Source organism: Lynx rufus, unplaced genomic scaffold (genome assembly GCF_022079265.1).
Source record: "Lynx rufus isolate CCGP_SWC_20201006 ecotype Redwood Valley unplaced genomic scaffold, mLynRuf1.p SCAF_18, whole genome shotgun sequence".
Lineage (NCBI taxonomy): Eukaryota > Metazoa > Chordata > Mammalia > Carnivora > Felidae > Lynx > Lynx rufus.
In genome coordinates, this window is record NW_025814832.1 from 25,241,273 (window position 1) to 25,268,854 (window position 27,582).

A 27,582-nucleotide genomic window follows, 5' to 3' on the forward strand; every position below is an offset into this window, starting at 1 on the left:
TCCACTCCGGTGTTGGGATAAAGCCATCGGGCTGACGCCCCTCACTTCTTCCCAGACCCAATGTCAGGCTTTGATCCTTTGGGGGTGCTGTGTGTGAGTTTATGTTGTGTGCTAGTGTGTGTGCCTAGAGGTCAAGTGTAACTGTGCTGTTTGCAGGCACTTCCGTAGTCGTGGGTCTTTAACTGGCGTGGGTCTATAAGCGTGCCTGCGGGGTCGGACCTGAAGTTTGTGTCTCTGGGAGAGTCCGGTGGTGTGGCTGGATGAGGCTGGGGGTGAGTTTGTGTGTCCGTGGGTGCCTCGGTGTGCCTCTAAGGGGTCGGAGTCCCTGTGCGGGCGCGCCTGAGTCTATAAGCTGGATCGGAAGCTCCCTGAGGGCAGGAATCTATACCTGTTTTGTATGTTGTTTCACTGCTCTATCCCAGCGGCTGCACACAGTAAGCATTCAATAAATATTTGTGTAATGAACAAACGTCTGCGTGTGAAAGTGTCTACCCTCCAGAGGGGCCTCCGAGGAAAGAGCCCACGAACGGCCACCCAAAGAGCACCCCCGACACGGAAGGGCAAGCGGCCCACGTAGCTCCTGTTCCTTCTAGCGCCCCTTCCTCCGATCTCCACCTCTGAGTTTCCTCGGGGTTCAAGAGAAGAGACGAAGACAGGGGCGGAGGGGTATGGAGAATCGGGGACCCCGGCCCGAGACGCAAGGGCAGGCACAGGGAGAGCTCAGGCACAACAACCGACAGCCGCCGAAAGAAAAAGAAAGAGGGAAAATACGCGCGGAGCGAGCGAGCGAGTGAGCGAGCGAAAAGCTCCCTACCAAGCCAGGCTTTGTTCCCTGAACCTAAGACTTTACCCGGCGGCGGGCGGCGGGCGGGCCGGGAGCGAGCGAGCGGAGGCGCGCGGCCATGGCTGCCGCGGCCGGGCAGGGGGGCCGGGGGGGCGGCGCGTGAGCGGGCGGCGCGGGGCGGGCGCGGGGCGGGCGGGCGCCCGCGATGTGCCACTCGGCGCCTCCCCCGCCGGGCCCGGGCTGTGCGGCGGCCGGGCGGCCCTGGTAGCCGGGCGCGCGGCGCGGAGGGGGCGAACCCGGCGCGCGGGTCTCATTGTTGCGGGGGGGGGGGGCCCGTCGGGGCATGAGGGCGAGAGCACGGCGGGGGGGGCGGCCAGACAGAGCGAGCGAGGAGGAGGAGGAGGAGGACGCCGAGGAGGAGGAAGGAGGAGGCAAAGAAAAGAAGCGGCGGCGGCGGAGGAGGAGGAGGAGGGAGCGAGGAGGCGCGCGGCCCCCCGCTCCCTCCCTCCCCCCCTGACCCCCGACCCCCGCCGGCCGGCCCCCCGCCCCAGCCCCGGAGGGAGCTCATGGGAGTATGAAGGAGATGGTAGGAGGCTGCTGCGTATGTTCGGACGAGAGGGGCTGGGCCGAGAACCCGCTGGTCTACTGTGATGGGCACGCGTGCAGCGTGGCTGTCCACCAAGGTACGGGGGTGGCCCGCGGGGGGCGGCGGGACCCCGGGGGCGGCGCGAGCAGGGAGCCCCCGGCCGCGCCCTCCGGGGACCTCCTGGGGCTCGGGCGCCCCTCCCCCACCCCACCTGAAGGGAAGGGAGGCGTCAGGGGGCTCCCCCCGCCCGGTCCTGGAGGACCGGGTCAGGCATTGTTTTCTTGCCTATTGTTCCAGTCCCGCGCCCCCCACCCCAAGTTGAGGGAGTTTGGGGACAGACTAGGGGGCAGTGAGTGCACTCTCGGCGCCCCACACCGCCAGTGTCGGGGCTGCTGGGGGAATGTTTACCTGCGAGGTGTCCCCTCCCGCCCGGTTATTTTGGTCCCGGCTCCCGGAGGGAGAGGTCAAGGGGGGGTCATCCCCCCCTCCCGCTTCCGGATACTGGGAGGAGCGGAATTGGGAAGGGAGGAGAAGGGTCCCAGGGGAGAAGGGACTCCTAAAATCCTCCGGGAAGAGCTGCGGATAGGAGCGAGGTTGTGCAGGGGGCCGGGAAGAGAAGAGGGAGGTTTGGAGTTTCCCCCAACAGCACATGGTTCGGGAGTTAACTCCTTGAGGAGTCTTGCCGAGGGCGCAGGCTGGCATCTCCGGCTTGTCTGGCACAGCCAGCTGCCCCCCCCCCTTCCCGGGACAGCCCTTAATGCTATCGCTGCCCGCTCTTCCCGCCACTCTCCTATTGGTTACCTGCACTTGCACCTGCCCTTGGCCTTGCCTTTTGACCTGTACCTATTACAGTTACAGGCTTAAGATGAGGTCCCTGGACCCCCTACTTCCCCACCTCTTCTCTTACTGGCCCTTTAAGAAATGCCCCCCCCCTCCCCATAACAACAAAACGTGTTTGACTGTTGTAAATGTTGTCCCTCTGGTTTCCTCTATTCCTGATGATGAGGACTCTTCCCAGGCAGGAGTTGGGAAACAGGTCCAGAAAGAGCATGGGGTAGGGAGTCTTCTAGAAGTTTAAGGTCAAGGGCTCAGACTTCTCACCCCTGCCAGGAGTGTTTGGTTGTGTGGTTGAAGGCTGGCCATGTGCTGTGGGGCATTCCTTGTGGTCCTGCTGTCTAGTGAGTGACTCCAGACAGGGGAACAACAACCCCCCCCCCCACGCAACCCTTAGAGTTACCCTCTTCCCCCAGTTGCTCTGGGAAAAACCAGGGCTGACTTGGCAATTCTTCTCCGCAACCCCCAGCTTGCTATGGCATCGTCCAGGTGCCAACGGGACCCTGGTTCTGCCGGAAATGTGAATCTCAGGAGCGAGCAGCCAGGGTGGTGAGTTTGAGACTCCCTCCCCACTTCTGTACACCTGAGCGTCTCCTCCCAGTTAAACTAGGGGACGCTGAGGCTGAGGCTGAGGCTGGGGTGGGACTGTCACACAGGACTTCCTGTTTCCTGCACATCTATCACCAACCCAGCTCTCCCGCAGCTCATCCTTCACTCTGCGCCACCTCCTGCACTGAGCTTTTTATTTTTGTTAGTTTGTTTGAACTTTTTATTATGGAAAGTTTCCAACATGTGCAAAAGTGGAGGGAATACTACAACGAACCTCCTGTCCCCATCACTCATCTCCGACAGTTAGCACTCATGGGCAACCCCGTTTCTTCCAGATCCCTACACATCCCCCGTAGACAGCTTATTTCGTCCTGGGGCCCTCTGAGTGTGTTGAGGAAGGGCCCAGCTCAGCAGATCCCCCACTCCTTTTTGGAACCCCCCTCCAAATCCCTGTGCCCCCTTGCATTGGCAGAGGTGTGAGCTGTGCCCACACAAAGACGGGGCATTGAAGAGGACTGATAATGGAGGTGAGGGGGTCCCTGAGCCCCAGAGTTCATCGGTTGAGGTCAGCAAGGCCCCCTGAGCAGGGTCTGGGAAGTCAGGAGTGGACTGCAGGGGGGAGGGGGGCAGGGTGGGGATGGAGGTTGGAGTCTGATGGGAAGGCTGTGGAGGAGGGGACTGTCCGCAATGTGGGGTTGTGAGGGGCCAGGGTCTGAGGCTTGCCATGGCAGCTGAGGCCAGCCCCCCGCCACCCCAGGCTGGGCCCACGTGGTATGTGCCCTCTACATCCCGGAGGTGCAGTTTGCCAACGTGCTCACCATGGAGCCCATCGTGCTGCAGTACGTGCCTCATGATCGCTTCAACAAGGTCAGCCGCCCGTGCCACGCCCTGTACCAGCCCCCGCTCCGCGCCCCGGCCCACCGTCCTTGGGTCCCTCCATTTCTCTCTCTCCATCCAGTGTCCTTTGATTCTGTCCAGCTGAAGGGGGGACTCAGGAGGTGGGTAGGCACCTGCCACTGACTGGCACGTGCTTATACTCTGGGGCTCAAAGTGAAGCAGTAGCCTCCCTTGCGGTAATACTGCACGGTCCAGTGGGTGGACCTTAGCAAGCAGTTCACTTGCTCATTGGCTGGACACGTTTTACTCAGTGCCTACTATGTGCCGAACCTGGGCTGAGGTACTCAAAACAGATGTGGTCCCTGCCCCATGGAACCCACACTTCTGTGTGGGAAGGCTGTAAATATCAATAAACAGGCAAATAAAAAAAAAAAAAACGCAGTTTGTGGTAAGTGCTGTGAAGAAAACAAACAAGGTACTGAAATAAATACCTTGTGGGGTGGGGGGGGGCACTTACATCAGATAAATCATCGGCACTTACATCAGATAAATCAGTCAGGGAAAGCGACATTTAGGCTGAGGCCAGCCTTGAGGAGGATGGGGTTCCAGGTCCAGGCAGAAGGAACAACGTGCAGAGTCCCAGAGGTGGGCATAAGTTCCCTGTGAGCAAGGCAGACATAGTCCCCGGCCTTACAGGGCTCCCCGCCCAAGGACGGTGCCATCCAATCTAGTCTCCACCGGCTACATATGGTGATGTAAACTAATTGAAATGAAACACAACTTAAAATTCAACTCCTCAGTCACACGAGCCACCTGTCAGTTGTTCAGTAGTCTGTGTGGTTCGTGGCTACTGTATTGGACAGCAAGGTAGGGAAAATTTCCATCATCGCAAAATCTCCCACTGGATGGCACCGACCTAGGATCACGGGGAGAGAATAGAGTGGAGGAGAAGGCCAAGGGATCCCTCAGGTAGAAGGGAGGAGGGGACAATTGCACTGTGTCCTGCAGACCTGCTACATCTGCGAGGAGCAGGGCCGGGAGAGCAAGGCAGCCTCAGGAGCCTGTATGACCTGTAACCGCCATGGATGTCGGCAAGCTTTCCACGTCACCTGGTGAGACCCCTGCCCGTCCCGCACCCCCTCCAGGGTTCTCCGGGATCCCTGGCCGGCCGCACCGACCCGCTCCGAGGTTTGCCATGGACAACTGTCTCTTTGGTGGTGATGGCGGTGATTTCGCCGGATGTTCTGGGCCTCACCCTAGCGGTGGTCCCGGAGGGTGGGGAGAAGGCGGCTGGTCTGGTCTGTGGCCACACCCTTCTCAGGCTGACCTTTTTCCGGTTAGTGCCCAAATGGCAGGCCTGCTGTGCGAGGAGGAAGTGCTGGAGGTAGACAACGTCAAGTACTGCGGCTACTGCAAATACCACTTCAGCAAAATGGTGAGTCTCCTCGGCCAGGGCACGAGTGGGTCAGTCAGCCATACCCTCTAAGTCAGCTTTAGAGGGTGTGGGCTCTGGGCCAGGCCGGTGCCTGGCACTGGTAGGACAAAGGTGGAAGGAACCCAGTGTCTGCCCCGAGGAGCATGCCACTGGATAAGGAACAGATTGAAGCCCAGCCCGAGGTGGGCGAAAGAGGGCTGAACCAGGCAGTCCGTTCCAGAAGACAAGGCTCAGACTCTGCCTGTCAGAGCCTGGGAGGTTTTAAGGAAGAGGCAGCATTTGAGCTGAGTGGAGGTGGAAGCAGTAAGAGCCGACATCCGAGGGGGTTACTGTGCCCCAGCCTCTGCCTCAGCTCTCTCCATGTGTCATTTTATGTGGTCCTCCCCACAACCCGAAGAACTAGGTGTACCGTATCGTTCCAATTTACGGATGAGTAAACTAAGACCCACACTTGGGTTGTGCAACATCCCACAGCTAGTGTGTGGGAATCAGAACACACAGTTTGACTTGCAAGCTCCTTGGGGACCTGCCAAGCAAAGACAGAAAGAAATGAGTCCTAGGGGGAGGGACTGGCATGGGCAAAGTCCTGAGATGGAAAAGAGAACTTGTGAACAGAACACGGTGCTTGGTGAGGATGAGGCAGGAGATGACCGGACGCTCAGGCAGGGCCGGAGCGGGGCTTGCTTCTGCCCTAGGCTTCAGGGGCCCGAGGAGAGGCTGGAGGAGGGGTTCTATTCCATGTTTGTGGAGAGACCTGTATGTTCCAGAAACTAGGGGGTATCCTGGCAAGGGAGGCTGCAGCCGGACTGGGAATGCAGCTTGGACCTCACCCCCAGGCCACAGGCTCGTAAGCAGGAGGGTAACATGATCAGGTTTGTTTTTTAGGAAGATTGCCCTGGCAAGCCACTGTGAAGCTGGATCCGAAGGGCTGAGGCTGGTGGCTGGGAGACAGCTGTGAGGGGGTGGGAGGGCAGGGCTGGAGGGGTGAGGCTGGACTCTAGAATGATTTCTAGGTAGACAGGCTCACATGTGGGGGTGGCTGAGAAGGAGGACTTCAGGGTACTACGTAGGATCCTGGCTCTCAGTGCTTGGACACCTGGGAATGCTATGAACAGGGGGTGCAGTGGCCTTCTGTAGGGTTGGCATGTCCTGTTCTGGCCTCGATAGTTCCATTTCATGCCCATCACCCCGGTGTAATTATTAATAGTTCCCCCTTTTGTTTTCAAAAGTGTCCTGGTTTGGATCATAAATCATACGGTCACCATGGTTTCAGGGTTCGATGAGGACTTAGGACAAGGTAGGGAGCTCAGTGTGGCTAATAGGAGGTGCCAAATGGGGATGTTCGGCGTTGGTGGCTGTCTGTCCCCCAGGCCGGGTGGTGGTGGCAGGCCCAAGTATAGAAGGCTGGGCTGGAATCCTCAAGTGCCCAGCAGGACGTGGTGGGGCAAGGTGTGATGGGGTCCGTGAAGGGGAGAGTCTAGTGCTTGGCGAGGTAGGCGCGGTACCCACCACGGGGGAGCAACTGGGTGGGACGGAGCCTGCAATTAGTCCTTGGATTTGGCAGTTGGGAGGTAGTGGGTGACCTTAGAGGAAACACCTGCAAGTCTGGCACAGGTGAAGCTGTCAGGCAGGGGGCAGTCATCAGCAGTGAAGGGAAGGAGGCGGCAGGCCCTGGCTGGGGGGAGAGGCAGCACGAGAATCATGTATCCGGGTTTTTGCTGTTGCATATGTTTACTTCCCCCTTCTTAGGGGCATCAGGTCCTTTGGGATGGAAGGAACCACTGTGTTTGGTGGAGGGGGAGGGCCAGGATCAAGAGAGAAAGAGCTGATGGCTGGAGGGAAGTGTCTGGGCTGGTGGGGAGGAGGGGTATGGGGTTCAAGGGAGCAGGGACCCCCCGTGAGGGCCCCCCTCTGTCCTCTACCCCAGAGAAAGAGGCAGACTTGGGCCATGGCTCAGGCTGCCTGAGATGGGTCGAGAGGCACCCTGGAAAGAGGAGGGTGGAAAATAAGAGCCCCAGGTCCTCGTCCTACCTCCAGTGGTACCTTGCTGGGGCCAAGACGCCTCTAGCTCTTCTGGGCCTCGGCTGCTGAATCTGCATTGGATAAGCCAGCTTGGGAAGCGCTGGCATTTAAGGCTAGAAAATGCCTTTTGCTGAGCAGAGCATCACTGAAGATACAAGGTCCTTTTAGTGACAAGGCGGGTGGGAAGAACTGGCCCCCGGGATCATTTGACTTTCAGGAATCTTCTCCTAAGCTATCGAAAGGAGGGTTTGGCATTTCGTCTCTATTCTTTCCCCAGAAGACATCCCGGCATGCCAGCGGGGGTGGCGGAGGAGCAGGAGGCAGTGGTACAGGGGCAGGTGGCAGCGGCTTTATTGCTGGCCGGAGAAGCCGGTCAGCCTCTCCGTCCACCCAGCAGGAGAAGCACCCTTCCCACCACGAAAGGGGCCAGAAGAAGGTAAATAAATGTCTTCTTCCTCTCCCCCTCCTGCCCACACTTGCAAACACATAACTTTTTTAAGAAGCCACCACAAGGTGCCCCTGTGCCCCCTTCCTTCCTCTGAGGCCACTGAGGGCCAGCAGGAGGCTGAGAAAGTGACACAGGAAGGGCATGGAGGGTAAGATGAGGGCGTGGCTTCTCTGGGGCTCTCCGTATCTCCATGTCCTCCCCGTGACGTGACAGTGTCTCCCAAGCCCTCAACACATGGCCCTGCACGTTTGCAGACACCTCCACAGTCTAGCCGTGTGCCAGCCCAGTTTTGTATGTCCCCTCGCACCATACATCACGGTGCACCCGGTCCCCAACCCTCTGCACGGCTCCACGCCCCAGGTGGACACCCTCACAGGTACACGCTCATGTGTGTGGTGCTCTGTGTCCCTGGCGTGATAATGGGACAGGCTATTTTTAGCAAGCAGTGAGGATGAGGGGGAGGGGCTGTTGGCTCTCAGAGCGACCTGCCTGAGCCGATCTCCTCCAGCCTAAGTCCCCCAGTCCCTCCACAGGGGGAGATGATGCCCACAAAGGCCATCCCTGAGAGGCGACCCCTCTCCTCATGCACATGTCATGTTTATCGTCCCCCAGACTGTCCCCCACAACCTGTATCTGGTCACTTCTCCCTCCCCAGAGTCGAAAGGACAAAGAACGCCTTAAACAGAAGCACAAGAAGCGGCCTGAGTCACCCCCCAGCATCCTCACCCCGCCTGTGGTCCCCACTGCTGACAAGGTACTGCTGCCCACACCCAGGAGGAACGGCCACGGTAGGGGAGGGAGGCACGCCGCGAGGGTCAGAGTGAGCCAGGGACTGTGGGCACTGCCTCAGCAGCTTCTGGTTAATGTGCCTCTACTGCCCACCCCACCCCACCCCACCCCACCCCTCTCCATTCCCCTATTCTAGCCCAGCGGGTGTCTGTACTCCTCAGCCCCACCAACCACTGACCAACCAGGAGGGTAGGGGTGGGGTGGGGTGGGGGGTGCTGCCCTGCCTGCTGGCTGCCAGATGTTTACATCTGCCTCTGTCCAGACAGAGCCTCAGCCCTGGGCTGTTGTCTGCGGGCACCATACTCAAGCTGGTTCTCCAAGCTCTGGGGCCCATTTCCCGAGAGATAGGCAGAGAGGACCCCTTCGCTTTCCCCCCTCCCCCACATCAGGACCCTGCCCAGAGCCTGGCTCCCAACCGAAATCCGTGGTGGCATGGGGCAGGCCCATGGACAGCACCCCAAAACCCCCACTCTTCCCACCCTTCCCAGGGCTTGGTATGTCAGGCCTGTCTCCAGAAATGGGCAACATCTGGAGGAGCAACCGGCAGGCCCTACCCGAGGCTAGGGAGTCGCTAATCCAAGCCAGAGCAGCCCTTCCTTCCCCTCCTTCCAGCCACCGCCCCCTACAAGCCACCCACCCACAGAAGAAGCACAGGGGCCTGGAGAAAAGCTGCTTCTTCCTGTCACCACTACGACCCACTCACCTCCACCTGCCTTAGGAGGTTGGCGGAGCTCTGGGCATCTTAGCAGGAGGCTCAGGTGTCAGGTTTCCAGGGTGATGTTGTGGCAACTGTCCCTCCCGGTAACCCCCTCCCAGCCTGCTTTCCAGGGCTCACCTGGAAAAGCTTGTCATTCCTGCCCTCTGACCTTTCCCCGGGGCCTTTACGCAGGTGGAAATATGGCCAGAGATATGGGAGTTCCCAGTGGCCAGCTGTCCCTTTGGACACGTAGGAGCATTCTGCCCATCCCCCTCCACCCACCCCAGCATTTCAGCTACCCCTCCCCCTAGCCCCTCTCCTCCCTTGCTCTCAGAACCACATCTGGCTCCCTTCAGAACTCCAGCTGTTGAAAAGAACAAAGAGGAAGACAGAGACCAGGCCTCCACCCAGGGAAGGGTGGCTCTCATCGCCCTATCCATCCTTCCTCTAGCATTTGTTCATGTACTAAATACCTGGTCTCTACCAGGAGGAAACGCACCATCCCTGGCAGTAATATGAAGCCTTAACTCACTCACCACATGCCAATGTCACTTCTAGAACGGGGATGGAAGGAGTACGTGGGGATTATTAGCTCATTTAATCCTTAAAGTAATCCAATGAATTAGGTGTTGTGTTTTTTTTTTTAACCTTGTCCAATAAACGAAGAAGCTGAGGCACAGAGAAGTTAAGTAATTTACCTAAGAGCACACAGCTAGTAAGTAGTGGAGTGGCAGTCTTGAGGGCCTGTACTCTTAACCTACCACAGGACACTGTCTCTGCGGTATAATAATAGCAGCCACTGGCATCAGAGCCATCATCATTATTGACCCCATACTACGTATCTGGCTCTGTGCTCCTCGTGACTCTCCAAAGAGGCATAGTTGGTCTTGTAAGGACACAAGCTCAGCGAGGTTCAGAGACCGAATAACATAACAGCAGTCGATGGTACAGCCCATGAGGCTCATAGCCAGCTCTGCCTGACCCCAGAGCCCATGCTCCTCCAGCCAGTACCCTGCTACCCTCAGAGGGGTTGCTGGAAGCCTCAGACACGGGGACTGTGTATTTCAGAACAGTGTGGCAACTGTTGACGTGGCTGATGTGAGTGCACAGAGCTCTGGAACTAAGGGACAAGAGTGACTGGGTCCACCCCAGGGATCCAGGTGGCCCCATGGAAGAATTTCATGAACTTCCAAGTTGAATTGGGAAGGATGAGAAGTTTCCTGGGGAGAGCGAAGCCAGGCTGTCCTGGCAGAGGGCTGGGCACTGCAAGCTCAGGTGGTTTAGGAGGGGCACAAGCGTGGCCAGGAAATGGGGTATCTGCTGGGCTGCAGGTCAGGGTGTGCGGGGAGGGCAGGGTGGTGACTGGAGGCCTCAAGGATGGGGCCCGGGCAGTGGTCCCTCTCCCCAGCACAGGCCCATCCAAGTCCAGCCCTCTTGGCACCACTAAGCATTTCTTTAAAGGATGAATGATCAGATGGGCACATCAGTACAGGCTTGGGGACTATTTTCACTCTCCTCTGCCTCAGGTGAAGGATGGACCAACTCCTCTCTCCTCACACCCACTTCCCTGTTCTGGGCTCCCCACCCACGAGTCCTTTCCAAAGCAAACTTGGGCTCTCCCTGTAGAGCCTGAGTCCTGTGTTCTCCTGCCCCACTTCCGGGTTTGGGTGAGCGGGGACAGCGGGCCTTGAGCCTTCTCTCTCCTCCTTTCTCAGGTCCCCTCCTCAGCCTCCTCCTCCTCCCACCATGAGGCCAGCACTCAGGAGACCTCTGAGAGCAGCAGGGACTCGAAGGGGAAAAAGTCTTCCAGCCATAGCCTGAGTCACAAGGGGAAGAAACTGAGCAGTGGGAAAGGTGTGAGCAGTTTCACCTCCGCCTCTTCCTCCTCCTCCTCTTCCTCCTCCTCTTCCTCCTCCTCTGGGGGGCCCTTCCAGCCTGCAGGTGAGTGTGGGCATCCTGGAGGAAGCTGGGGGTGGGACAGCCTTCAGCCAGCCCAGAGCTTCTCTAGCGAGGGCCTCTGCATACTGGTTTGCATCTCATTTGCTTCTTAAATTGGTTAAAGATGGGAGATCCCCACCAAATGACTCCTCTCCAACCCCCACCCCCCAGCCGGTCCCTCTCAGGTCCCACTCCTCTGCTGCCCTAACAGTATGCACTTGTTATCCCCTTGTGCCGTAAGGTGCCATTTTTAAAGTGTCAACACTAATGATCTCCTATAATCTCTACAGTACAGTGAGATCAGTTAGGCAGGAGTTCTTCTCCTTCTCTTTTATCACATGTGGGAAAGCCGGAGCTGGGGACACTCATCCCAAGACATAGAGACAGCGGCAGAGCTGAGACAGGAACGGTGGCTTCCCCAATCCCTGCCCAGAGCTCTCTCCAGCTAGTGCCCTTGGGAGTGGGATGGGAGGGACATGGGGCCCAGCTGTAACTCAGTTTTCCCTCTGTGCAGTCTCATCCCTGCAGAGCTCTCCCGACTTTTCGGCATTCCCCAAGTTGGAGCAGCCAGAGGAGGACAAGTACTCCAAGCCCGCAGCCCCCACCCCTTCGGCTCCCCCCTCTCCCTCAGCCCCCGAGCCCCCCAAGGCTGATCTCTTTGAGCAGAAGGTGGTCTTCTCTGGCTTTGGGCCCATCATGCGCTTCTCCACCACCACCTCCAGCTCGGGCCGGGCCCGGGCCCCGTCCCCTGGAGACTATAAGTCTCCCCACGTGTCGGGGTCCGGGGCCTCAGCAGGCACCCACAAGCGGATGCCCACACTGAGTGCTGCCCCTGCGCCTGCTGAGGAGACCCCCGAGACAGGCCTGAAGGAGAAGAAGCACAAAGCTAGCAAGAGGAGCCGACATGGACCAGGACGTCCCAAGGGCAGCCGGAACAAGGAGGGGGCTGGGGGTCCAGCTGCTCCCTCGCTGCCCAGTGCCCAGCTGGCTGGCTTTACTGCCACTGCTGCTTCACCCTTCTCCGGAGGTTCCCTGGTCAGCTCTGGCCTGGGTGGTCTGGCTTCCCGCACCTTTGGGCCTTCAGGGAGCCTTCCCAGCCTGAGCCTGGAGTCTCCCCTACTAGGGGCAGGTTAGTTACCCTTGGACATCTCAGGGCCCAGCCAGTCTAGTGAGGGAACAGAGACATAAACATGCAGTGAGAGGGAAATGATAGAAACTGCTCCAAAAGACAGAGATAAAGGAGGGAAGAGATAGTCACCTCTAAGACACTCCCCCATACCCATCATCTGCAGGCTTGTAGTGAGAGAGTTTGGGGTAGACTGCCAACAGGACCTACCTAATAGAAAAGCCAGGACTCCCCCAGGTCTGGGCAGGGCAGTCTAATAAGCAGGTACATCAAGCAGACGTCACAGGCAGATGTGACATCTTTGTAGCGAGAGCATTAGACTGCTGTGTGTGGCCAGACCCAGGGGAGTGTTCTCTCTGGGGAGGGGCTGCCCCAGCCACCTGGTGGAGGAAGGGCGAGGGGGAATGGTGACTAAGCTTCCCTCTGTGTCCTCCTTCTGCCTGTAGGCATCTACACCAGTAATAAGGACCCCATCTCCCACGGTGGCAGTGGTGGAATGCTGCGAGCTGTCTGCAGCACCCCCCTCTCCTCCAGCCTGCTGGGGCCCCCAGGGACCTCGGCCCTGCCCCGCCTCAGCCGCTCCCCATTCACCAGCACCCTCCCCTCCTCCTCTGCTTCTATCTCCACCACTCAGGTGAGGCCTTACTCCTGGGCTCCTCCATCCCTAGACATGTGGGGGACAGGCTGCCTAGGACCCCAGGTCTCCATGGGAGAGATTGAGAATGTCTTCCTCTCACTGGCCCTCTCTCCTCCCCAGTACACCTACCTGATCCCCTCCTCCCCCGACACAGTTGTGCCCTAGATCCAAGAATAACCACCAGGCTGGACTATACCTCCTTTCCCTCAGGTGTTTTCTCTGGCTGGCTCTACCTTTAGCCTTCCTTCTACCCACATCTTTGGAACCCCCATGGGTGCCGTTAACCCCCTCCTCACCCAGGCCGAGAGCAGCCACACAGGTACGTGTCTCTGATCCCATTCCCCTTTCTTCCCAAAGACCAAAGGGGCACCCGTCACCTGCATGTCACCCCAGAAAGGATGGGAGGGCTTTCTGGCTGCCCCCTCCCTCTGGCCGTTGCCCACCCTGAAAAAAAAAATCCACACACAGCAAACCAGGGTATACTTTCACGTTAAAATCCCCTGATGGGACGGGTAGGACCTGGCAGAATTACTACTGCTCCATCTCACAGAAGAAAAAGGCTTAATGAGTTGCTCAAGGCAGTTCAAGTAGAGAAGGGTAGAGCTGGAGCTCAATTCTGGTCCTGACTTCAAGCCCTGTTCTCTGGTCACTGCAGCGTAATTCCCCGCTGGCCTCTTAGTAAGTCCTTGGGATGGGCGTCTAGGGAGTCCACTAGCTGGGCAACCTGCTCTCCGGGTATTTAGGAGTTAAGGGGGAGGATCACAAGCGCCCCTCCCTCTCCCGGGAGAGTTGTCCCAGCCCCAGAGAGCTGATTGGCACAGAGACACCACCTGGCCGGTTAGGGGGCGGAGCCTACCTCCCGGCCGCCAGTTCAGGTAAACTTTCTAAAAGGGGCCGAATCCGACTCCAGAATTAATGACCCGACAGCGCAGGGTGACTACATTTTCCAAACCGCACATTGGAATTCTGTGGCCCAACAAAAAGGTTTGGCAACCCAACTTGTGAGTTTATGAATGTGAAAAGTCGCACAAAACTATAATAGCTACAGTTATTACGGGCTTGCTGCAGGACAGCTAACACTTCACATTTATTACCTTATTTTTAATCTTCATCACAACCAATTCAGAGATAATTAGTTTCAAGCCCAAGGTCACAGAGCAAGTATCGGGCCCAAGTTCAATCCAAGACTGTGTAGACCCCGAATTTCTATAACCCTGAAAACACCAGGAAAGAAATTGGGAGGGGGTTCCAAAAGAAGCCAGGCAGCGGCCGCCTTTGTGCCTAGAGAAAGGGGAAGAGACCAGATCCCTTGGCTGTGCCTCCCAAGGGGCCAGGTTTCTAAGCCAGGGCTACCAGCGTCTTAAGAGCTAGAACTGCCAGTCTGGGGTTGGGGGAGATGCTGGGGGAAAGGGGTGTGCGGTAAAGTCCCAGATCCCGCACCACTTCCCAGGCGGGGACCGTGAGGCCGACGGCACCCCTTCCCCGCTGATCCCTGCTCCCCTTCTCCTTCCAAGAGCCAGACCTGGAGGACTGCAGCTTCCGGTGTCGGGGGACCTCCCCCCAGGAGAGTCTGTCTTCCATGTGAGGGAGGGGGCGGCGGCTTGGGGGAGGGGCTGGGAGCGGGGCTGGAGGGACACTGAGGGGAGGAGAGGGCGGAGAGAAGGGCGCCAGGAGAGGGTGGGATCCAAAAGGGGACGACTGGAACCCCTGAGGGAGGAGGAGGGAGACAGGAGTGGGGACGTGAGGTAAGCCTGACCCTGGTTTTCTCTTCTGACCCCAGGTCCCCCATCAGCAGCCTCCCCGCACTCTTTGACCAGACAGCGTCTGCATCCTGCGGGGGCAGCCAATTAGACCCAGCAGCCCCCGGAACAACTAACATGGAGCAGCTGTTGGAGAAGCAGGGCGACGGCGAGGCCGGTGTCAACAGTGAGGAGGGGTGCAGCCGGGCTGGGAGACCTGCCCTAGGACCCCCAGACTCGGTCACCTTTTTCTCCGAGGTCCCCAGACCTTTTAAGATTCCGCATTTGGCCCCGCCTCGGCCTTAACTCTTGGCTACCCGGGCCTGATCTGTATTTAACCTTTGCTAGGCCCCGCACCTGGACCCGCCACCTGTGCACCCCGCCTTCGGCCCCCGCGGCCTCCTGGCCCTTACCTTCCTATGCTCCAACTTCCTCCGGCCTCCACAACCCTTATCACAGCTTCTACCCGCGAACCTCAGGCCCCGCCCCCAGTCCTCACACCTCCGGCTCCCGAGGTCCCGCCTCTCCGAGCTCACCCAAGTCTCGCCGGCAGGCGCCTTGCCTTCTCTTTTTAGGTCTCAGACCGATTTCCTCCTCCAGGCCCCGCCCTCCAGGCCCCGCCTCCGGTTCTCTCGCCCCGCCCCCAGGCCTGGCCTCCCGTTTCCAGGCCTGCGGGCTCAGGCGCTCTCACCCTCTCTCCGCAGTCGTGGAGATGCTGAAGGCACTGCACGCGCTGCAGAAGGAAAACCAGCGGCTTCAGGAACAGATTCTGAGCCTGACGGCCAAGAAGGAGCGGCTGCAGATTCTCAACGTGCAGCTCTCTGTGCCCTTCCCCGCCCTGCCTGCCGCCCTGCCTGCCGCCAACGGCCCAGTCCCTGGGCCCTATGGCCTGCCTCCCCAAGGTAAGGGGACTCCCACCCAGTCTGGGAGTAGGGGCCTCTGCCGGGCGATGCGACGTGGCCCTGATTCCAGCCCTTGACCTCCTTCCCTGCTCCCCTCCCTCAGCCGGCAGCAGCGATTCCTTAAGCACCAGCAAGAGCCCCCCGGGGAAGAACAGCCTTGGCCTGGACAACTCTCTGTCCACGTCTTCCGAGGTGGGCGCCGCGGGGAGAGGCAAGGGGGGGGCAGGAGGGGAAGCGCCAGGGCCTTCTGGTCTCATCTCCACCCTACAGCTATTGGAGGCTGGGCAGTGAAGTGATTGGCTGAGCAATTGGTTGACTGATCCGTTCATTCCTTCAATAAATAATGATTATGAGGTGCCTACTTTTGATGCCAGGCACTGGCTACGCAATCAGTGAGCAAAACGGACGCAGTCCTGCTCCTGAAGGTAGACTGTAAATCCAAGAAAATGATAATCACGAACCAGGAAAGGGGCTAAAATGGAAATAATTTGAGGGTGGTGAGGAAGAGTGGGGGTGGGGTTCTTCTGGAGTTATGAGGTGGTTAGGGAAGGCCCCTGAGAAGTATTTGCGAAGGGCTTATTACAGTGCCTCACACAAAACAATCCCTGTGTAATTGGTGGGGGTTGGGGTACCGGTCGCTATTGTTATGTGGTGGTTGCTACTGGAATCGAACTGGCTTCTTAACATACTTGCGCAATCACCATCATCATCATAGCGAATATTAATGACAGACTCGCCCTCTGAAATCACGTCCTGTGCTGAGGCTTTCAAAGCATTGGCTTGTTTAGCCCTCACAATAACCTTGTGGAGTAGGGACTGCCATCACCCCCACATTGTGAGTAAACTAACACAGAAGCCAGTGAAGCCATTGAATTGTGGACCGTAGAGTTTGAACCTGAGCCTTTCACTCCAGCCACTGCTCTCCTGCCTGCAGAGGTAACAGAGCCTGTCTAAGAATCAATGGCTTCACCCACGTGTGGGAATAACGAGATGGTACAGGTCACACATTGAACCCTGGCTCTGGTTCGCTAGATGGCCACCACCATCGTCACTGTTCATGATTAAACCAGGATTGCAAGGGGTGCTGGGCCCCCAGGAAGTGATTTGTAAACGTGATTTGTGAAGGACTCTTTGGATTCTTAGCCTTTATCCCTGGGCCTTGCTTCTCTCTCCTGGGTGGCTCTGCTGGGTGAGGTGGAGGGGGGCTGTGCTCTGTGAGAATGCTGGTGGGTGCTGGGCCGGGGGCCAGAGAGGTCATGCTGGCCCCCTGCCCCTCTGACCCCTCCCTTCCCCCTCCCTCCCCAGGACCCACACTCAGGCTGCCCCAGCCGCAGCAGCTCGTCGCTGTCCTTCCACAGCACGCCCCCACCGCTGCCCCTGCTCCAGCAGAGCCCTGCTACTCTGCCCCTGGCCCTGCCCGGGGCCCCTGCCCCGCTCCCGCCCCAGCCGCAGAACGGGCTGGGTCGGGCACCGGGGGCAGCGGGACTGGGGGCCATGCCCATGGCTGAGGGGCTGTTGGGGGGGCTGGCGGGCAGCGGGGCCCTGCCCCTCAATGGGCTCCTGGGGGGGTTGAATGGGGCTGCCGCCCCCAACCCTGCGGGCTTGAGCCAGGCTGGCGGGGCCCCCACGCTGCAGCTGCCAGGTTGTCTTAACAGGTGAGGGAGAGCTCAGCCTGGGGAAGGGAACGGGGAGGCTGGCTCTGGGAGGGACTCCCCCAAACACCCACAGTCCCCCTTAAAGGAAAAATGTTCTCCAGTCTCACGAGGTATAGAATCTAGTCACTTCTTGGTCCCAGGTACTCCCCAGATGTCAGAAGTGAGTGCCCTCTGGATGGTAGCTCTCCAGGGACAAAGTCGCCGGTTTCTTTCTTGCACCCCCAATCTTGATTTCCCTTTTGGGAAAGCTCTTCCATCTGACTTGTGTCCCTCCCAGGGCAGTATCTGAGCTCGCTCTGTTTCTCTTTAGCCCTCCAAAACCGCACATCCCTGCCTTTCTCCACCTGGGTCTGAGGGAGTCCGGGAACTTGGCGGGGAGGGGGGAGGCGTATGTCCCTGCCCCTTTGCATAGTGTGTGTTTTGTCCCCCTGTCTCAGCCTAACCGAGCAGCAGAGACATCTCCTGCAGCAGCAAGAGCAGCAGCTTCAGCAGCTCCAACAGCTCCTGGCCTCCCCACAGCTGACCCCGGTAATGCCCGCCCCTCCCAGCCTGCTCCAGCTCCGTGGGGAGGGCCCATGTCAGGGGCTGGGCCAGCCTGGGCCAGGCCGGCGTAGAAGGAGGGAGGGCAGCCCCAGGCTGGGCCCCTGTGGGGCATGTGGGGGCAAAGGGGATGAGGGTTGCTCTCAGGCCCCTGGGCATTGCGGAAGGGGTGCTCCAGTGGCCCCAGATAACATCCTAGTGAGAAGGTCTGGAGGGTGGTGGGTCCTCAGTTACTGAGCGTTTCCAATCCCAGCCCCAAGGATCTTCAGGGGGATCTTCAGGGTCTGTGGCTGAGCAGGTGACACCCTCTCAACCAGAGCAGCCCCTTTTGGGTCTGTCTTACATGCTGGGTTCTGCTAAGATTTCCTGTGGAGAAAAGGAGTTCTTCCTTTTAAAAAGGAGAGAGTTGAAAAAATAGAAAACATAATCATTTTCCCCTAAAGAAACATTAGAAAGATACACAGGAAACCAATTCAGCTGGTTACCTATAGGGGCCCGATGGGAACAGGGGTGGGGGCAAGATCTCTTAAGGTAAAGCTTGATATTTTGTTTTGGTTTTTGGAACACTGAAAATGCCTTGCCTATTTAAAGCAAAAATAAATGAGTCTTAAATGAAACAAAACAAAACAAAACAAAAGGTGGGGGGGCTGGAATACTATTGACCTAGCTTAGTTGTATCTCAACTTGGGGTCGTGCCACCCCTAGGGCATTTGTGGTTGTCATAACAACAGGAACTGATTCAGTGAGGGGGTGGGGCCAAGGATGTTAAACATCCTCCAGCACTTGGCCAGTAGTGCCCCAGTTGCCAAACACTGATGGCAGTGACTGCTTTCTGATCCAGATGGGAAGATTTGAGTCCCCAGGTAGGGAGATGGAAACAGAAACTTGACGGTCCCCCAGGTCTCCTTCCTCATAGTTCCAGGGTGATGGGATGGGGCCTGGGCCAAGCAGGGCAAGCTAGCCCTGGGGACCACTGGCCCATGAGTGGTGTGGCCCCCTTGCAGGAACACCAGACTGTTGTCTACCAGATGATCCAGCAGATCCAGCAGAAGCGGGAGCTGCAGCGGCTGCAGATGGCCGGGGGCTCCCAGCTGCCCATGGCCAGCCTGCTGGCAGGAAGCTCCACCCCGTTGCTGTCCGCGGGCACCCCTGGCCTGCTGCCCACGGCGTCTGCCCCACCTCTGCTGCCCGCCGGAGCCCTGGTGGCTCCCTCGCTTGGCAACAACACGAGTCTCATGGCTGCAGCAGCTGCGGCCGCAGCAGTAGCAGCAGCGGGCGGACCTCCAGTCCTCACTGCCCAGACCAACCCCTTCCTCAGCCTGTCGGGGGCGGACGGCAGTGGTCCCAAAGGAGGGGTGAGTAGGGGGCCCAAGGCCGTCCTCCTGTCTCCCTTCTCCGGGATGGGCAGAGGTGGAACATCAGAAGGTACATCATTAGATGTGTCATCAGAAGGAGGAGGGAAACTACCCCTAGGCCAGCAAAGTGCCCTGCCCCAGACCCCAGGGCCTGGGCTAGATCCACGATAAACTCTGAGCATGGGCTAACAGAAAAAGGACCAATTAGAAAATAGTGTTCCTCTGGGAAGACCAGTTAGAAAAGTCTGTTTCCTCTCTGAGTGGACCAGTTAGAAAAAGATGATGCTCTGGGTGGCCCATTTGGAGAAAGGTCCTCTCTTTTTCCTCTTAAGGTATACAGGCAGAGCCCAGGGTGCTGGTATTGGCTGGAACATACCTGCTTAGCTGGGTGCCCTTGTGCAGGGCAACTTGCCCCCCCTCCCCGCTTCCCCCCCTCCCACACACACGAACACCCACGAAATAAAGAACACGTTAGCCCAAGAGCCCAGGGCAGGGGCTTCAGCGGGGCTCCCTCACTGTACCCTACAACAGCTTCCTTGACCCAGGCAGCTGTTCTCAACTGGGTGTTAGGACCAGACACCTCCTAAACCCCCAGCCTCCCTTCCTCTCTTTCCAGACCGCTGACAAAGGAACCTCAGCCAACCAGGAAAAAGGCTAAATCCACCCAGCCCCTCCTGACCCCCAGATGGAGGGGGCAGATCTTGGCCTGAGGGGTCCTAGCCTGGAGCAGGCACCTGCACCCAGACACTGGAGAGCCTCAGCCCAGATCATGTGCCGAGGCCTGGGGAGTGTGGGGTGCTCCTGGTGCCGAGGACTGAGACGGAGAGGGATGCCCCTTCCATTGGCCCCCTCTCCCTCTGCACTGACCCCTTTGTGAGGGGCTCAGAGGGAGGACAGGCTCCAAGCCCACCTAGGAGCCCCCACTCTCAGCAAATGTTTTGAGGTCCTCCAAGAGCAAAGTGGGCCATGGCATAAGTGGGGGGTTGGTTGGACCTTCCACATAAAATGGATCAGCACTTGAGTGGGGAGAGGCGGGGAGGGATAGGCCCTGGGCCTGCCCCTGCGCGGAAATCTCTTATGAAAGGAGTAGTCCTGCTTTACCTGCAGTTTCTTCCCAACTTGGGCAGGTGGCAGAAGAGATCCCTTGGACTGTGTCTCACCGGTCCCTTGCCCCTGCGCCCCAACAAGGGTTACAAGCTGAGCTTGTAAAAGCCCACAGACTAGGGAGCTGAGGAAGGGGCAGGATGGCATCAAACTCAGCCCAGGCCTCCCCACCTCTCTGGAGCCCCCAGTGACGGGCTGGGGAAGGGCAGGGGAGGAGGCCCAGCCCCCTTTAGTGCCCTGTCCCTTGTTTGCACTATTGGATTTAGGAGTGCGGAGGGTGGGAAGATGGAGCTGCCTGACTCAGAGAGCGTGTGCCTGTGAGCCTGTGCATGTGTGTCTGCGTGCGTGTGTGTATGTGTGTGTGTGTGCTCGCGTCTGTCTGTCTGACTCCCCCTGGACCTGGGGCAGCCGAGGGCAGGGATAGGAGCAGTGCTCAGATGAGGCGGCACCAGAAGGGGGCTCCCAGCTTCTGTTTGCACCCTCCCCACCTCACCAACTTTGGTCCCTTTCTGGGGCGTGAATGGTTAACAAAACCAGAACAGTACTCCAATATTGGAGAGTAACCGGGGGCTGGGGGCTTTGAATCAGGGTAATATCCTGCCTTCCCTCCCCCAGACCCCACATGGTCTCAGTGCCCCCTCAAACCTCCCCTCTCCCCCCGCCCCCCCACCGCCGCTGATGGTCTGTCCTGCTTCCCTGGCACGAAGGGAGTCCCAGGGATGGGGGGATGGGGCAAAGGGGGGGGGGTAAAGTGCCACTTCCTTTAGTGAAAACCTCCCTCCCTGAATTAGCCAGCTTGCTCCCCTGCACCCTACCCCCACCCCTGCCCCCACCAACCAGGGGAGCCTTCAGCTTGAGCTGACCTGACAACTGTCCCTTCACCCACCAGCTATTCCCCCCCCTCAGGGTGTGGGGGCAATTCTCACCTTAAAGAGCCCCCACCTGCTCAGAGCCTTTGGTGGCAAAGGCTGAGTGAGGGGCCAGTAGGGCAGCCAGGAGAGAAGGGCAAGGGTGAAGCCTGTGTCTGTGTTTCAGTTGCACTGGGGTTGGAGCCAGGAGAAGGCTTTTCCAGCTTTCCCTGAAGCTCATGTCTCGTCAGTGTTTGCATGTGTGGATTTTTTTGTGTGTGTTTCCGTTTGGGTTTTTGTTGTTGTTGGTTTTTTTTTTTTTTTTAAATAAAGAAAAGAAGATGTGTATATTTTTGGCAACGACAGAAACGTAGTGCAGATATATTTTTGCCTGTGCTGCTCAACTGGTTTTTTTCTGATACTGAAAATAATATTAATATTCCTGTTGATAAGACTTTGTAAGATGTTAGGGAGCTGATAAAGGAGGGGGTGGGTGGGAATCCTTCAGAGGCAATTTCTTAGGCACTTGCAAGGGCTTGGGGGGAGGGGGGAAGGCAGTTGTGATGACCTCAGAAATACTCACTTTTTATTAATGCTAAATATCAATTAGGAAGAAACGATAGAATTCAGCATTTTATTCATCTTCATCTATTAAGCTCTCTAATTCCCTGCCCCCGAACCACTGAAAAGAAAAATAACCTTCAGAGGTTCTTAGAAGAGTTGCCCATTCACACTCACACCCTTGCCCAAGGCCGGCCCTCTAAGAACTGAAGTCAACTTCTGTTCTGGATGCTGAGGAAAGTAAACCCGCTCCAAGGCTGCTGGCGCAGAGAGTGAGAGGTCCCTATGATTTAGTGCACTGGAACCAAGACCTCCCCGCTCCCTCCCAGCACCCGAGAGTCTGGGGTTCTCATCTCCAAGAGTCTTTTGTTTTCCAGCTTTCCCCAGGCTGGGGTGCAGCACCAGGTAGGTTAGATTTGAAGAAGGGACCCAGGCTGGGTATGGATTGCTGTTGTCCCTCAGTTTGGGACAGAGGGGCATGAGAGAGAGAGTACATTTCCTTCTTCGGAGGGAGCTTTATAAGAAAGTTCTGGAGATCTTCAGGGTCCCAATGCAGGGGGAATGGCTATACTGACCTCACCCTCCTTTCCCAGCCTTGGTCCCTTTTTCCAGGACGAATTTGGATGGGGAGTGGGAAAAAGACACAGATTTGTATATCTCTACCTAGCAGAGCGAAAGGATGTGGTTTGCAGGGCGGAAATGAAGTCTGAAAATGCATGAGCAGAGCTTCGTGTGTAATCACGCTCAGTGTGGAGGTGTGAGGGCTGTGCATGCAGAACCCCTGTCCAGCTCCGAAGTCACGACTGGTGCATGAATGTCACAGCTGGAAGGGACCTGTCTTTAGGGGTGGTTTGAGCCAGTTCCTTGCTTCACAGGTGATAGCTCCAAGCCTAGGAGGGGCAGGGGCTCGGGGCAGAGCCAGGACCAGCCCTCAGGACCCAGGCCTCCTGGTCCTGGGCTCTCTTGCCCCCCACTGCACCACCTCCATGTGGCTGTCTGTCTGTCCCTGTGTGTGTGAGTGCAGGGCTGTGCCCAGGTGGGAGGGTATCTATGTAGCACTGATTGTCTTAGCTCAGAGCTGATGGATCCTTTCCATAGACAATGACACTTTAAAGATTGCTTTTTTTTTTTTTTTTTTAAGTTTTTCCTATTTGTGTGTGTCTTCCCCTCAGGCTCCTGGGTCTGCTGCTGCCTCCTGGTGCCCTAACCTTGAGGCCGAGAGCACCCCACCCATTCCTGTACTGAGGGCTAGGGAAGTACTCCTGGGGAAGGCCTAGACAAGTGAGGGGAGCCAGAGCCAGGGGCCAGCTCTGAGAAAGGGTAACCTCCACACTTCCTTTTCCCCCCTGAGCTGGAAATGCAGACAACTTTTCAGAGGCACGGGCTCCCCTTGGCCAACTTCGAGCATCTTCCCTGGTGAGCGGTGGGCCAAAGTTAGGAGTAGGCAGCTTGCTCCCAATTTTCCTCTATCTCAATGTATTTTTCCTGGGGAGAGGTGCCCAGAGGGATTAAGGCCCCTTCAGTGGGGAATGTGGAGGGGGCAGGGCACAGTACCCTGGCTCCCTCCAGTCACATCAATCTGGATTCAAAGTGTGTCCAGCTCCCGACCACTTTGACTTGATCTACTGAAAAGTTGGGGACTGAGGGGTGCCTTCATTGTCCTTTGTTCACTTCCTCCAGCCCAACTTGGGACTCAGGTGGCAGGACTGGAGACCCAAACCCTGACTCCCAGCTCCATTTCCCTCTGTCCATCCCAGCCTGTCTCAATGTAGCAGACCCTTCCTAGGGGAGCAGGGAGGGGAAGCCAGAGTTTGCAAACCCAGGGGCTCCTTTTACATTCTTTCTAGAACCTCCTTTATATCCTCAGCCCAAAAGGCAATGCCCCCTCCTTTCACTTCCGAGCCTGGAATTGTGCATAACCCGGATCTTGTATCTTTGTATAACGGATGTTATTTGTACGAAGGGCAGTTCGTAAACAGCACTTGTTCTTTTAATAAAAGAATGTTTTACAAAAAAAAAAAAAAAATCCAAAGACCCCTGCATTGTCTGGCTTTATTGAAGGGAAAGGGAGGGGCGTGCCAACTGTGGGGGCCTCGGGAGGGAGGCGGGGGCGGGGGGGGGGGTCGGTTCCATTTCTCTAAGCACTTAGAATGAGTAGTTCGCGCACCGGTATGCTCCAAAGACCCAAATACCTGTGCCCACCCACAGGGACGTGATGTGTACGCCTGGGCCAGGCGGGAATCTGTTGAAAAAGCAGGTTCCTGGGTGAGGAGACGGAGCCGCTGCCTCGGCCTCCGCCAGAGAGGCCGGCTCCCGGGAGGTCCCCGCCCACACGGGGACGCCAGGAAGGCGGAGGCGAAGCTCCCCGCCGGTGGCTCCGCGCGCACGCAGCAACCGGGGCGGACGCCGGGACGGCCCCCGCCACACGCCCCCGGGGGGGCCGGGGAGGCTGCGGGGCGGGGGGGGGGGGTGGGGGGAGGGCGGCCTGGCTTCCGGCGGCGGCGGGCACCGGACCGCGCAGGCCCCGGCCCCCACCCGCGCGGAGCCCCGCGGCGTCTTCCGGGCCGCGGCGGGCTGGGCCGGCCGGGAGGGCGGGAGCGAGAGGTGACCCGGGCGCGGGGCGGAGCCGGCGCGGCGCAGCGGCGGGGACCGGCATGGGTGGCGTGGGGGCGCCCCTGCGGCCCGCGGCCTGGGTGAGCACCCCGAGCCCGCGCCGCCGGCCGCCTGCCCACCCCCGCCCCTTCGCCCCTCCAGGGCCCCGCCCCGCTGTCCCGCGGCTGCGCGTCCCCAAGTCCCGCTTCGCCTGGCGCCCTGCGGCCCTCCCTCGCTGAGCGCAGGCTGGGTGCCCCCCGCACCTTCCAGCAACTCCACTTCCTGTCTTGTGACCCCTTTTTCTTACCCTCTTATTTCTGCTACCTCCCCCTTCCCCCGCCAGGTCCTGTCGTCCCTCCCAGATGACCCTTTTGGAAGTCCAACGCTTTCCACTGACTTTTTCTTTCTTTTCTTTTTGTGTGTTTCCAAACCACCGTCTAGTCATGCCTACATACCTTGCAGACGCTGAATCAGAGGCGGGGCGTCTCCTCCTGGCTGGTAAGTACCCAGTTTCCCCTTGCCTCCGCCCAAGTCCCCCCAGTCCCAGAGACCCTAAAACTAGAGATCAGAGAAGGAACGAGAGAGTCAGCCCTGTTTCCCAGACTCCAACCTCAGAAAGCCCTGACTGTAGCCACCTTCCCACTGGCTCAGGGGAGGTAGGGTGACCAGAGGGCACAGGGCAGGGAGCCAGGCTTCCACGCTGGGAACAGCAGTGCCTGATAAACACAGCCCCAGGTGCAGGTGACCCTGCTTAGGCTGGCAGGATCCTGGCCCTTCCCTTCCTAGTCCCCAAGTGGGAGCCTGGAGTTGAAAGGAAGGTAGCTGGGCCCAGAAGCCAGCCAGAGCGCCTACATGGGCTTGAAATCTCTTCCCTGTCTGGAGCTCAGGGTCCTTATGGTGTCCTGTGGGAACCTGGGGGAATGTCCTTGTGGGGTGGCATCAGATCAGCCTCTTGCGGAGGAAGCCTGCCCTAAGCCACTGGGAAACTGGACAAGTCCAAAGGCAGGAAAGTGCTTGCTGGGCATGGGGCTGACCCCAAGCCCTTCGTCTTCCCTTGCCGCAGGCCCGATGGTTCCCTAAAACGCCAGCCAAGTCCGTGGTGGCCTTGAAGACACCCATTAGGGTGGAGCTGGTGGCTGGGAAAACCTACAGGTGGTGTGTGTGTGGCCGCAGCAAGCAGCAGGTGAGAGACCCCTACCCCCTGTCATTAACATATGACACCCCTGGTTGGGACAGCAGGTATCTCCTGGGAGCTCCTGCCCAAGACCTTCCTCTTCCTCCCCCCCTCCCCCCGCCCACCCACACACACACAAAAAGGGAGGCTGGGGGTGAAAGAATGCTGTCTGGCCAGCACCACCACCCACAGCCCTGAGCTCCCTGTTCTCTGTATCCACTGTTTGACACAAGGCCAGAGAGAAACTCAGTCTCTCTGAGTTCTGAGAGGGCTCTGCCCTCTTCTGGTGCGACCCCTCGGAGGCGTGGTCTGGACTCCTCGCTCAAAGGAGAGAGGCTGGGTTGTCTTTCTCCCCCTCTCTTCCCCCTTCCAGGAAGCATCTGAGCCAAAGGCTCCCAGGCTTTGGACCCCAACATTGGGAAGACCCCCAGGTGCCCCTTGCCAGTGTCTTCTGCAAAGCCTCTAGTGATGGGGCTTCCTTGGTCGCCTTGCCTGCTCTCACCTTCCTCTCCCTTCCGCCCCAGGAGCCTTCCTTCCAGCAGGAACCTGACCCACATTCTTAGCCTCTGAGCCCCTTTCCTTCCTAAACTGAGCTTTGAACTGTGCGCCTCCAAGCGGTGTCGTGTGGTGCCCCAGCCCAGGGTCCCAAGTCCTACTTTGCCACTCTCTTGACCCTGAGCGGGTCCTCGTGAGGGTGGAGCAGCTCTAGGGAATGCCACCCATAGTGTGGCCTAGCACAGTCTGGCACTCTGCCTTCTTGGCTTTTGCCCTCTGGGACAGGTTGCTGGGTTTTATTTGTATACTTCTCTCATCTCGTCTCCTACCCTACCTTGACCTCAAGGTCAGGAGGCCTGCCTAACTAACTAGCAAGTCAAGGCAGGCCTCAGTTTCCATTACCCAGTCTCTGCTTGAGCAGCTTTCGGAAGGATGGGAAATATATTCCTACAACAGGCAGCCAGTTCCCCGTGGGACATCCCCTTCCTCCCTGTAACATCCACTCCCTGTAACATGCGCCCGTGTTTCCTGGAGCTGAACAAAACTGATACCCCAGTCTTAAAGCGTTGTACATGGCAGGCTGTCTCCCACACGGAGAAGTTTTTACCCATAGAATATGTGGATGGAAATGAATTTCACGAGCCGGTGGAGACCCCGAGACATTTTACTTTATTATTTTTTTAAGTTTACTTATTTTGAGAGAGAGAGAGTTGAGTGAGCGAGCACACAAGCTGGGGAGGGGCAGAGAGCGAAGGAGAGATGGAGAATCCCAAGCAAGCTCCATGCCGTGTGGGGCTCGAACTCTCGAACCTTGAGATCATGACCTGAGCCGAAACCAAGAGTTGGGACACTTAAGCGACTGAGCCACCCAAACTCCCCATCAGAGATGTTTTAGAAAAACCTATCAGTGGGGTTTTAACTGCTCAGTCAGTTGAGCATCGGACTTCAGTTCAGCTCATCTCACAGTTTGTGAGTTCGAGCCGTGCATCGGGGGAATTTGAGCTCCGAATTGGGTAAGTTTGAGCCCCGCTTCGGGTGAGCCCAGCTTCTCTCTCTCTCTCCCCCTTTCTGCCCCCCCCTCACTTGTGCCCCATCTCTCTCTCAAAAATTAAATAAATAAACCCTCAAAAATCAAAAAACCTATCAGTGCTGTTTCACCTTGAAAATTCTGCCCTTTTATCCTGGCCCTCTGGATCCCCGAGACTAATGCATTAAAGACTCATACTTACCTAACGCTTCCTACAGGCAAAATGCAAAAGAACCATTATTTGTTTTACTGCCTAGGGACTGCTCTCCTATTACCTTCACACTGCAGATGAAGGAGGTAAAACTAGGGGGCCCAGGCAGTCTCATTCAGGAGCCTGAGCCCTAAACACTGTGTGCTATTCAGCCCAGCAGGTGGGGTTGCGTCTCTAACTTCTCTCTTTCCCTTACCAGCCCTTCTGTGATGGCTCCCACTTCTTCCAACGCACTGGCCTATCCCCACTCAAGTTCAAGGCCCAGGAGACCCGTGTAGTGGCCCTCTGTACCTGCAAGGCCACCCAGAAACCCCCGTACTGCGATGGCACTCACAGGAGTGAGCGGGTGCAGAAGGCAGAAGTGGGCTCCCCGCTCTGAGGGCGTGGCTCCCAGGCCTCTGACAGGTACCCCATTTGTGGGGAAGGAAACTGCTGAACCCAAGAAGGGACCACCCAGGGACCCCAGTACCCACTGCTGGCTTGTGAAGGGCTTGCTCCCAATACCTGAGGTCTCTTGGGCAGCCGGGGAACATGCCCCTGGTTCAACGCCTGCTGGTGAAGATGGCATTAAACAGAATACCCACCCAGAATAGTGCTCCTGTGGTCGCTGGCGTGAGGCGCGTGGCCTACCCCAGCTCGGGATCTTAACCTGGGATGGGGCATCCCATTGGCCATAGGGAGGGAGCAGCTCACTTTC

At 58.0% G+C, this 27,582-nt stretch overlaps 1 protein-coding gene across 4 annotated transcripts; it reads left to right on the plus strand.

Annotated features, from left to right (window-relative positions):
• The first annotated feature begins 1,262 nt into the window (after positions 1 to 1,262).
• MLLT6 (MLLT6, PHD finger containing) lies at positions 1,263 to 27,492 on the plus strand. 4 transcript variants are annotated; one of them, XM_047081156.1, is made up of 22 exons: positions 1,263 to 1,467; positions 2,674 to 2,753; positions 3,226 to 3,280; positions 3,511 to 3,620; positions 4,599 to 4,702; positions 4,932 to 5,025; positions 7,325 to 7,483; positions 8,151 to 8,249; positions 10,697 to 10,922; positions 11,434 to 12,048; positions 12,492 to 12,679; positions 12,893 to 13,001; positions 14,197 to 14,263; positions 14,463 to 14,608; positions 15,126 to 15,323; positions 15,427 to 15,515; positions 16,629 to 16,978; positions 17,416 to 17,506; positions 18,523 to 18,873; positions 24,420 to 24,476; positions 25,042 to 25,161; positions 27,085 to 27,492. In XM_047081156.1, the coding sequence occupies exons 1-22, from the start codon at positions 1,359 to 1,361 to the stop codon at positions 27,262 to 27,264; spliced, it is 3,597 nt and encodes a 1,198-aa protein (XP_046937112.1). In that variant the 5' UTR covers positions 1,263 to 1,358; the 3' UTR covers positions 27,265 to 27,492. The 4 variants fall into 4 exon arrangements, with proteins under 4 accessions (XP_046937112.1, XP_046937109.1, XP_046937111.1 ...); XM_047081153.1 differs by lacking the exons at positions 24,420 to 24,476; positions 25,042 to 25,161; positions 27,085 to 27,492 and adding an exon at positions 19,490 to 23,412; XM_047081155.1 differs by lacking the exons at positions 24,420 to 24,476; positions 25,042 to 25,161; positions 27,085 to 27,492 and adding an exon at positions 19,490 to 23,412 and having other exon boundaries at positions 10,697 to 10,835.
• The last annotated feature ends 90 nt before the right edge of the window (positions 27,493 to 27,582 follow it).

What these genes read in the sequence shown, in the direction of transcription:
- MLLT6 (XM_047081156.1), top strand. Translation starts at nt 1,359, where the DNA reads ATGAAGGAGATGGTAGGAGGCTGCTGCGTATGTTCGGACGAGAGGGGC. An exon ending in GGCCGAGAGCAGCCACACAG is followed by an intron (nt 13,002 to 14,196) that starts GTACGTGTCTCT and finishes TCTCCTTCCAAG; the next exon opens with AGCCAGACCTGGAGGACTGC. An exon ending in CTGCCAGGTTGTCTTAACAG is followed by an intron (nt 16,979 to 17,415) that starts GTGAGGGAGAGC and finishes CCCCTGTCTCAG; the next exon opens with CCTAACCGAGCAGCAGAGAC.